Source organism: Rattus rattus, chromosome 1 (genome assembly GCF_011064425.1).
Source record: "Rattus rattus isolate New Zealand chromosome 1, Rrattus_CSIRO_v1, whole genome shotgun sequence".
Taxonomy (NCBI): Eukaryota; Metazoa; Chordata; class Mammalia; order Rodentia; family Muridae; genus Rattus; species Rattus rattus.
In genome coordinates this window covers 23,451,951-23,463,158 of record NC_046154.1, presented here as the reverse complement: position 1 = coordinate 23,463,158, position 11,208 = coordinate 23,451,951, and the positions used below count along the sequence as shown (strand labels likewise).

At 50.3% G+C, this 11,208-nt stretch overlaps 1 protein-coding gene across 1 annotated transcript in view; it reads right to left on the bottom strand.

Moving 5' to 3' along the window:
* Positions 1-8,476: 8,476 nt before the first annotated feature.
* Maco1 (macoilin 1) overlaps positions 8,477-11,208 on the bottom strand; it is a 61,870-nt gene continuing 59,138 nt past the window's right edge. The window contains exon 11 of the mRNA XM_032896360.1: positions 8,477-10,373. Coding sequence (XP_032752251.1) covers positions 10,171-10,373 — 203 coding nt within the window. The 3' untranslated portion in view covers positions 8,477-10,170. The remainder of the gene's footprint in view (positions 10,374-11,208) is intronic.

Sequence of the window (11,208 nt, the reverse complement as noted above, 5' to 3'; positions counted from 1 at the left end):
GACTCCAGATGCTTATGGGCCAGCTAGCCTGGTATACACAGATTGTCCTCTGACCTCCCCGGTACACTGTGACATGGGCACACCCACAGTCACATACAAGATCATGCATGTGCACACATATACATATACATGATTTTAAAGGATTATTTGATGTCTCTCTGGGTGTGTGATGGAGATGGGGGAGTAATATGTGTGTAGGTATCTGCATTGGCCAGAAGAGGGTGTAAGATCCCCCTGAGCTGGAGAGACAAGTGGCTGTGAGCTGCCCCGAGTGGATGCTGAGAACTGAACTCAGATCCTCTGTAAGAACAGTCAGTGTTCTTAACCATTGAGCCATCTTGCCAGCTCTACACTGAAACATGTTGTTGTTTTTTTAAAACTAAACCTATATAAATTCTTATTGCTTAATTTTTAATGATTTAAAATTTTTACATGTATGAGTGTTTTGCATGCCCAGTATCCATGGAGATCAGAGGAGGGCACGGGATCTGCTGCACTGGGGTTACAGACAGCTGCAAGCTGCCACCGTTTAGTTGCTGGGAATCAAACTCGGGTCTTCTGCAACTGGGATATTTTTTTTTTTTTTTTTTTATGACTCCATTTGTTCTCCTTTTTTTTTTTTTCAGAGCTGGGGACCGAACCCAGGGCCTTGCGCTTCCTAGGCAAGCGCTCTACCACTGAGCTAAATCCCCAACCCTGCAACTGGGATATTTTTAAGGGAATCCCCTGTGATACAAACGCTTCATTCTTCCCATTATTTTTTTAAAGATTTATTTTACTGGGGTGGGGGTGGGGCTGGAGAGAGGGCTCAACAGGTTCAAGTGCCATCACTCACAGGGGGACTCACAACTGTCTGTAACTCAGTTCTAGGGAATCTGGTGCCCTCTTCTGGGATCCACGAACACCAGACACACATGGGGTCCATAGACAGACACACAGACAAAACACCCATATACATAAAATAAAAATGGTAAAAGTTTTGTGTTTTTAATTTAATGTATGTGAGTACACTGTCGCTGTCTTCAGACACACCAGAAGAGGGCATCAGATCTCATTACAGATGGTTATGAGCCACCATGTGGTTGCTGGGATTTGAACTCAGGACCTCTGGAAGAGCAGTCGGTGCTCTTAACCGCTGAGCCATCTCTCCAGCCTCTCTCTCTCTCTCTCTCTCTCTCTCTGTGTGTGTGTGTGTGTGTGTGTGTGTGTGTGTGTGTGTGTGTGTGTGTGTGTGTGTTTATGCCATGTATGTGAAGGTGCCCATGGAGGCCAGAAGAGGGTAACAGATCCCCTGGAGTTACAGAAGCTGAAAGCTGCCACATAGGTGCTGGAAATGGGACTTGGAGCCTCTGAAGAGCAACCAGTGTGCTTAACCACTGGGCCATCTCTTCACTCTATAATCTGAGGTAACATCTGTCTTCCTGTTTCTGACTGACCCTGGTCAATACCTGGTAACTCATCTGGACTGACAACCTGACAGGCAGCCTCTGTCCCTCACTTGTCACCTGAGGTTGTACCCCTCCCCTACCCGCCCTCCGACCCTGGCTCTGACAGGCTTTACAGCTGAGGGTCTTCCCCATGGCCTTACTAGTGGCCTGCTCTTGTTACAGTTAAAGACTGAACCAGAGCCTCACACATGCCAGGCAAATGCTCTGCCACTGGGATTACATCCCCAGCCTCCCTTCCCTTTTTAAGTCGCCGTCCGGGTCGGTCCCTCGAAGCTGCCTGGGCTGGCTGAGAACTCACTCTGTAGCCCAGGCAGGCCTTGAGATGGCATCTTCCCCCTGCTTCAGCTTCCTCCCAGTAGCTGGGATCATGAGCCCTCCAGCCTGCCTGTGAGAGGCCCTCTCTTTTGTAAAACTCCTAGTTTCTGGATGCTTTAGACTCTCCCCTCCAGGAAGCTGAAGTGTTTGGGTCCCGCCCCCTCCCTCCGCCCAGACTGCCTGATACGTGGAGAGTCCAGGAGGAAAACATCCCAGATCTGGTGTCTGGTTAGAGCAGTCCTGTCCCCACCACCCCCTGCCACTCCCCCTGCTGTCCTGAGAACAGGGCAAGTAGGTCCAGACTTAATCACCTACTGAATACCCCTGGCAATGCAGTAGGTCCAGACTTAATCACCTACTGAATACCCCTGGCGATGCCGTCACTTGGGGGCTGGATGCCACCATAGGAACTAGGCAGAGACATGCATATTAGGACCTTGGCAAGGTCCTTCCTAGCTCCTGATCTCTAGCCTGGAGTTCAGAGGGAGCAGGGGATCCAAGCAGGCACTTTCTCTGTATAAGTCCTTTTTGCTGTAGTAACAAGCAGCCCCAGATCTTACTGACACAGGAAGACAGTCTCACCACCAGACCCGAGAGCTGGCTTTGACTTACTTCCCCAAACTGTTGCTCCTCTTGACTGGGACTACTGTCCTCTTAACTGGGACTACTGTCTTAACTGGGACTACTGTCCTCTTAACTGGGACTACAGTTCTTACCGAGGAAAGTGAGAAGCCAATTTGACACTTCTGCTCTGAGCCTCGAATCATGTTACACCCCACAGCTAGAACAGGTCACAGCAAGGAGGGGTAGAGCTATTATCCCAGCCTGGTAGGATTGAGCCATGGTCCCTGCAGGGAGCCACACCCGAGGCTCTGACTCTCAACAGCCCAGAACACAGACGGGGCTGGGCAGGAGCGGCTCCTGCACAGCAGACGGCTCTGCTGGCTGCTGGCTGCTCTCTCTCTCTCTGGCTGGCCCCTCACCCTTACTGACAGCACAGTGCTCTGGCTCTGTCCCTCTGAGCTTCTCCTGGCTGCAGTCCCCATGATTTATTATGGGAGAACTTGAGATGAGCCAGTTACGGTGATGTGTGCTTGTGGTCCCACTACTTCAGAGTCTGAGGCAGGAAAGTCACTTGAACCCAGGAATTTGAGGCCAGCCTGGGCATAGCAAAGGAGACCGAGCCTCAGATGATGAAATGCAGAGCACCAAATCAGGTGATGTTCATGGAACTTCTTTGAAGAAATTCTGGGGTTAATTGACATTGGTAAACTTCAGTGTAAGAAATGGGACCTGGAGAAACTGAGGCAGAGGCCTGGAGAGAAGCCCAGTGGCCAGAGGGAAATGAGACTGAGTCTGAGTCTAATTTCTCCAGCTCCAGCCACCAGAATTTATCTTCTCCGAGGCCCCAAGTCATCCGGATAGAAGGTCCGTCTGAAGCCATGTCCCCTATTCCCAGTTTTCTAACCCTGCTGCCAAAAACCAAACAGCTCAGTTCAGCCAAGATGTCTGGGTGGCCAGAAACCGGCATGTTGCCAGGACCTCGGTAATCCAACATGCAGGCAGAGTGGGAGCCATGGCCCTGCCTGTCCCAAGGCCTGCAGGGAGTACAGAAGGTGCTGGAAATGCAAAGACTTCCAAATCCTTGGCCAGGTATGGTACGAGAGCCTATGGTGCTAGCACTCAAAGGCAGAGGAATGGGGATTGTGGCTAGCCTGCTCTAACACAGAGACCCAGTTTCAAAAACAAAACAAATCAGGTATGGTGGCTCAAGACTGTCATCCCAGACGTTGAGATGCTAAGGCCATGGATGACAGAGTTCATGGCCAGCCTGGGCTACATGGCAAGACCCTGCCTCTAAATGGATTACAGATAGACAGACAGTAGACAGAGGATAATTAATACATGACAAATACATTGTTGACAGATACATGATCGATGATGATGATGGTGATGATGGTGGTGGTGGTGGTGATGATGGTGGTGATAATTTTTGGCTATTTTAAGACAGGGTTTCTCTGTACAACAGCCCTGGCTGTCCTGGAACCTGCTCTGTAGACTAGGCTGGCCTAGAACTCACAGAGCTCTCCCTACCTTTGCCTCCCAAGTGCTAGGATTAGAGGCACTTGCCACCACCACCCGGACATTTTAAATGTCTGAGATTCTATGCAACTCAAACAGTACATCCACAGCCACAGGAGCCTGGGCCAGGACGCCCCTGAGGTTAAATCCCTTGGCCAGCTCCCGGTCACTTGGCTGTGGTTGTTCCCAGTTTTCAGAACAGCCATGTCTGCACACGATTGGATCGCTGTCCCTGGGCTGAACCCAAACACTCTGGACTCCAACACTAGGGAGTCTGCTGAAGCGATGGGACAAATCTTCAACTATCTTGAGCACTCAGACAACTGTGACCCCACTAACCCTCCTCCCTCAGGCAGACACCTCAGGAGAACCAACAACTGGGGCTAAATACCAGGGAGGCTTTCCTGAAGGTGTGCAAGCTCCTGAGTCTCCTTTCTTTCCCTCTTCATCCCCTCCTTCTTCTTCCTTCTCCTTCTCCTCTTCCCCTCCTCCCATCATGTGACCGCAAGTGCACAGGCGCCATGGCAGGCATGCAGGTCAGAGGACAATGGTCCGGAGTCCGTTCTCTGCTTCTACCATGGAATTTGGGGGATCAAACTCAGGTCCTCAAGGCTCGCATAGCAAGTACTTTCACCCCCTGAATCATCTTACCACTTTCTTTTCTTCCCTTGATTTGTCTTTCAATTACATTTAAAATGTCTTAAAATTTATTTCTTGTAAAAGTAATCAGAATTACTGTTGGAAAATTGGGGATATATACAAGGGCCCAGAGAAGAAAGCAAAAATCACCTACCATTTTAACTAGAGGAATTCCGAACAAAGGTCTCCGTCTAATGGGAGGGAGGCCAGGGAGTCCTTCCCCACTAGTATCCAGAGCCTGGCCACTGGCACCCTAAGAGGTGACTTGGTGCTTGTCAGTGACAGATTCTGAAAGCCATGCCGACAGGGGGTACATCTTTAGGGATGAGCCTCCTGCGCCCTGTGGTGCTGGTGGTTGGGGAGAAGCCAGGGCCTCCGGCTGAGATGGCCTGTGCCCTCTGCTGGCAGCTGGTGGACATGGCCTCAGGCAGTGGTTCAGGTCAGCGGCTCTCAGAGGTCCTCGGATTCAGCCTCACCTGGAGTGTGTTCAGGATGCCTTTTGAGGTCTATCCCCTGAACCTTGTGTGATAGGGGATGGAACTTGGGAGTGTTTCAGTGGACTATAACAGGCTGTTCCCATGAACTCTACATTTGAGAAGCACCTTTCTAAGTCAGCATGGGCCCAACACAGGCTTTGGAGAGTAAAGCGCCATCTCCGACTGAGACTATGAAGCAATGGGAATGGGGGATGGGGCTGAAGGGGAATGGAAGAACTAAGCTGTATCAGCACAGGTTTAGAGACCAGCCCTGGTTCCACAGGCAAAGAGCCTGTGGCCAAACCCGGTTGGTACCTTGAGTTGACTCCTGCAGCCCATTGGTGGAGGGGGGAAGGGACTCCCGCAGGTTGTTCTCTGACCTCTACACATCTGCTGTGGCACACTTCCTTCTGCCCCATCACAGAAAATAAATGTGAAGGGAAACCAAAGGAAAGTACAGGTTCCAGATCAAACTCACTAAAGGTCCTGCCACCCTCATCTCCACGTCCCTGTCAGCTCCAACGTATCCAGTCTGCACCACTAGTAAAGAGAACAGAGCAGCTTCCAGAGGATGTACATGTTGGCTTCTTGGACAGAGAGCAACTCCAGGTCTAGAGATCCCAAAACAAGGAGTCCTGAGCTTGAACGGCAAGCCAGGGCAGAGGAGCTGAGATGGGGGAGAGCCAGCCAAGGAAGGAAGGAGACAAGAAAAGTGTGGTACTCTTGGGAGAATGAAGATCTCTGGGTTGTGTCAGCCAGAGCCCTTCCTGGATGAAGGGACAGGAAGAGCCCCCAGGAGACAATGGCTTCCCAGTCTGAGTTGTTCTCCGAGCACCCAGCTGTCGAAGGAATCTTTGCGCCTGGCTAGAACAAGGTGACACTTGTGGAGGAAATCTGACAAGAAACACGAGGTTTCAGCAGAAAGCAGACAGGCAGATGGGAGACGTCATAATAGCTCCTTCTGCTCTCTGCCTGTCCTGAGGCAGTCTGTTTAGACTTGTCTAAAATCCCTCAGAACAGCTTACAAGACAACACACACTTCAGATCACACGCGCTGGCGATTACCTGACCTGGGTCAGTCGGTGATGTTGACCTGCTTTGATCAGCCATTGCTATGTAGCAAAGGAGCCTCCATCCTCCTAGCCTGGGATCCCAGCCGGAGGGAGGGAGGGAAGGAGGGAGGGAGGGGGCAGACATGGAGGGAGACAGAGGCAGGAACTCCGTGTTCCACTTTGGTCTACATAGCCAGTTCCACGGGCCAGTCAGAGCTACATGGTGAGGCTCTTACCTCAAAACAAGAAGCAGGGTTTAGAGGTCTTCACCTCCGTCACCCATCAGCGGCTAAGCTCTTCATTCTAAAATTCCAAAAGCCTGAACTAGAAGCGAGGGGATGACACAGTCTTCGGGTTGGGAATGCCACTCAGGATGGGCTATGCAGCGGACCTTATTAAAACACAGGGTCAGATGACTGTAAGAGCCTGAGCCGAGGCTGTGAGTGGGGCCCACAGCGGCTGAGCTCATCTGAGTCCCTGTCACACACACAGCTGTCAGGCCTGTCTTTCAGCGACTCCTTGCTGATGTCAGGTCAAGACATTGCAAGGAGGCCCTGGAGAGTCCGAGCACTCTGAATTTTGTCACATATTCAAGAAGCAACACCCAGAGGGGCTCAGGGCAGGGCCAGCAGCAAAGCGGGGGGCTAACACCCACCATGTGGTAGGCATAGCCAGACCACAGGGCTCTCGGTGGACTACAGCGGAACAGGGCCACTGGACAGAGATGGTTTTCTTTGGCAAGTGCTTGAGAGCTGGGGTTGGCTCAGTGGTTAAAGTAGTTACAATACAAACTCTTGTTAGATCAAGAGTTGGGGTCCTCAGAATCCATAAATACCATGCAGACATCTTCAGTTTCAGCCTCTGAAGGCAAGGACAGGGAATACCCCAGAGGAAGCTGGCTAGCCATGGTGAGTTATCTACTCTTCCTCAATAAGGTAGTAGGACTGAAGATAACTCTGGGCCTCAACTTCTGGCTTTCGGGTGCACGTATGTGCAGGTGCAGACACAGAGACACAAAACAGACAGACACAGACACACACACAGACACACAGACACACACACACAGGATCAGGGATAAAAACAAAACAGCGAGGAGAGAACCTGAGGAACGCGTACCCCAGCCCTAATGGCCAAGCATTTCAGGTCTAAGACCCTAACCCTGGTTCCCATCCTTCCCCGAGTTCATCCTGAAAACACCTTAACTAGTTCACCTCTGGGGCAGTGTGCGTTGTCTCCCTTAGCTCCCTCCACGTAATCCAAATCATTTGTTTCTTTGAAGCAGGGTTTTACAGTATAGCTGGCCTCCAACTCACCGGACTTGGGCCTGCAGTCCTCCTCAGTGCTGGGTCACAGGCAGCAATCAGACAGCAGTTATTCTGGGTGACATGGGGCAAGGGGATGACAGGGTGAAGGACAGCCCCTCCCCACAGGTTTGAGCACCAGCAACTGTTCTTTCTCGCTTTTAGGATCTCTTGGAAGGATTTCCGAGGGGAGGAGGGACACGGAACAGCCATTTGGAGGATATCAATCCAAGAGGGTTCTTGGCCAGTCACAACACATTCAGCCCATCCTTCCTGTAAATACTGAACCCTCTAGAATGGCAAACAATGCTTTATGACATGGAATAAACCAGAAGTCCTAGGACGTCGGGCTGCTTTAGGCTAGGCAGGCAAGACAACTGATTACTAGCAGTGAAGACACCAGTGAGAGCACCGTGGGCAGAAACTCTGTCAGGGGAGGCGAAGGCTGGCCAAGCCAGGGGTTTCCCTGGGGAACTGTGCTTACGGCAGTTAAGTGTGACGTGCATACACCTTACTGGCCAAGATTCAGATGCCTCTCTGGATAGGCAACAAGGATAGAAGGTAAGAGGCCAAGAGCAGAATTCTTTAGAAACTTGAGCCAAGATCAATTGTAATAATGGCAAGATGGGAGAGCATGGGCCACCAGAGGCCGCTGGTTCTCAGATGAAGACAGACAAATCTCTATGACAAGCATGCAGGGGTGGCTGTGGGGCTTTGGTAGAAATGCTCACCGTGGAGGCTGGCTAAGCATCCATAGAGTGGAAAACTAACAGGGCATTGGTCACTAAGTAGCCAAAGTAGCCTCTAGAAAGTGAGAGGGCAAAGTACTGGGAAGAAAGCTTGCCCTCAGGATTCTCCTCCTCAAGCAGTCACCCCTAGGCCCACTCTGGCTGGGGCTTGGGAAAGGAGGTTACACAGAAAGATGGCTTTGATTTGGATGCTGGAGAAGGGAGTAGGGAAGTGGATGAGGGTGGACCACTGGAGCTCCCGGATGTGCACCTCTCTGACCCTGTGCCTGTTTCCCTGCCCGGTGCCATGTGTGTGGCCACCATCCCACCTGGGGCCGAGACAGCTGAGAACAAACTGGCCACCACCACAGCGGCACCGGCAGAAGCATCTACTTCGTTGTGCCCTCCAGGAATGTTGAAAAGGCGGGAAACTGGTTTCATCAGTAAGAAAATGTTTATTCTTTTGAACCCCACAGGGGAAAAAAAAGAATGCAGTCAAGACCAAGTTTAACGAAAACAGTGTCCCAAAGGCAGCAGAATGGGGGAAACCTCATCAACATAGTGACAATTTTCCATGTTTTAGCACAAAGATGGAGAAAAAAAACCCTCTGATAATTCTGAGTAACACTTTCATGGTGACATTTACACAAGATGACTCAAAAGTGCAAACGGCAGCAACATGCACGCACACCTGGCACGCACACCTGGCACGCACACCTGGCTAAGCTAGAAGTCGCTTACTCCAAAATAAGCTCTGTGATTAAAGGGATGACTGTAACACTTCTAATTGTACTGACTGGTTTGTCCTACCTAATTTGCTTTAAATGAGATATACATGCCAATCAACAGGAAATTTTAGAGCCATGACCTTCCAGAACACACAGTATGGAAGCCAAGCCAATCGATTTGGTTTAATTTCCCCAGCTTTCAAAACACAACTCTGCTTTGCCCCCTCCTCTCCCCTGCCCTCCCGCTCCCTGATTCTTAACACACTTTCAAAGGTCTGTGCAGACACTTTCTACCAACGTATAATACAGTTGAACCGGTATCTTTGCGCAGAGTTTAAATCTTCAAAACAAAACAAAACAAAAAAAAAAAAAAAAAAACCAACAACCACTCCTCCTTGGCACAAGAGCTGAGGAACTGTCAGGCATCTGTAAACCATCGGACACGAGATGAGGAGGGCGAAGAAAGCAGCAAATGGCACGTGGGGGCCACTCCTAGACCACGGCTTCGATCAGCCATCGTTTGGCCTCTCTCACACCCACCAGGCTGCCACCTAAGGTGCCTGACTGGCGGCAAGCGCAGAACCCTGTGTGCTTCCCATGGAAAACCCAAGTGGTGGCGTGGTGACCAGCAGCCGAGCCACCAACCAGCTGAGCAAAGGCTCAGCAGTGACCGGGACAAATAGAAGACAGATGACAGGGGGGAGGGGACAGAGTTGACAATGATCAAGCTTCCTCTTGCAACATCTTTTCTCACGGTACTGCAAAGACTGCCCTGGGTATGCTCTGGAGCTAACAGCGATGGGAGTGTCAATACTCCAAACACACGGCCACACGCCTGCAAGCCAGCCTCACCCTTAAGTCTCTCTCAGCTTAAGTGACACTCTCTCAATCTGTCTGGTTCTTGGAGGGGCAATCGCTCTTTTTTCTGTAATGGAGACAATCATCTTTAATGCAGCTATGGAACCAGAGCTGCTGGGCTACTCCGCCCTCTCGCACTAGAAACTACGCCTTTGTTGTCGTCCGTGAATACAACGTGCAATTTTCTTGCTTATTTAAGAACAAAATAGGGTTGAAAAGCAAAAAAACTCTGCTTTTTTTTTCTTCAAGAGGAAACTATGTAAAAATACATAAAAAGGCAAAATTGGCTACTTGAAATCCAAGAATGGTTTTAATGTGTTGGCCAAGAAAAATAAACTGCAAAGTCCTGTGAGGTCTTCTAAAAACTTCCAAGAACAACTGATGGGCGGTTCTAATCAGACTTGGATGTTATTTCCCCCCTTTAAAAATGACAACATATACAGTCCCACAAAACACAATATCAACTTTTTTATCTTGACTGCCAGAGACGCTGCTTTTCGAAGCCTTCTGGTTCCAAATGTTGGGCAAACACACAGTTGGCCTTCATTTCTTCAGGGGCTGATAGACAGAGGCATTAGGATCAAGTCCAGAGGGGCTGGTCTCCACAAACTTGGAAGAGTAGTGGGGGGACACAGGGCTCAGGGGACTGGTGGCGGCACTGTATGTTATGCTGGGCATGACGGCCATGACTTCGGCTATCTTCTGTTTTAGGTCCTTGATTTCCTGGTCTTTCTGAAGGATTTGCCCTGCAAGATCAAAGACCTAGCATTAGTGAGGAGGGAGAGCTCGCGTGATACCCCCAGGCCAGCCATAGCCTCACCATTTGGTAAGAGCAGACAAACTTCCTAAGTACCTAACATCAGGGCACTTTTAGGCACATTTGGTCATTTTTACTAACTATGGAAATTCTGATCTGCTCTAAGCTGGTGGGGTGTAAGAAAGTGGCAGTGACCCAGCAGTCTGAGGCGGGGTTTTAAAGCTCTACCTCCTGAGCTGAGGCTCCCTTCTGGGACACTGGGCTCTGAAGGTTAAACCAAGGAACACAGGACCAGGACCTTCGATCGGTCACAACAGGTTCTCAGACAGAAAACAGATGACTTTCTGGGACTGGTGCCTAGCTTGCTGGCACGATGCCCTCTGACCTCTGTCCAGAACTCAACTGGCTACATCAGCCAACTCAGCCCTTCAAGCCCACCGTGTCACTGTGTGAAGCTAAGTTTTCCTGATCAATCGCAATGTATGAGGGCCTAGATTTTCAACACACCCCAAGTGTCCCCTTTCATTCTGTATCTCCACAATTATGACAGCAACTAAGGCCCAGTGTAGCACAGCGGTTCTCAGTGCCTACAGACACTAACCCTCTTCTTCCTCAAAACCAGAAGAGGTGAGTATTCTCACCACCCACTTTATGAAGAGAAAATAGGGTATAGGAAGCAGTACCACACGCTCAAGGTATCCTGACAGTTTCAGAGCTGGGAGTTGACTCCATGAGCTCTGGCAACAGCATCTACACACACTCCCCATGGCACTCTTCCACTTCCTTGGGCGATGGACCCATCATCTACTGCTGGATCACGGACT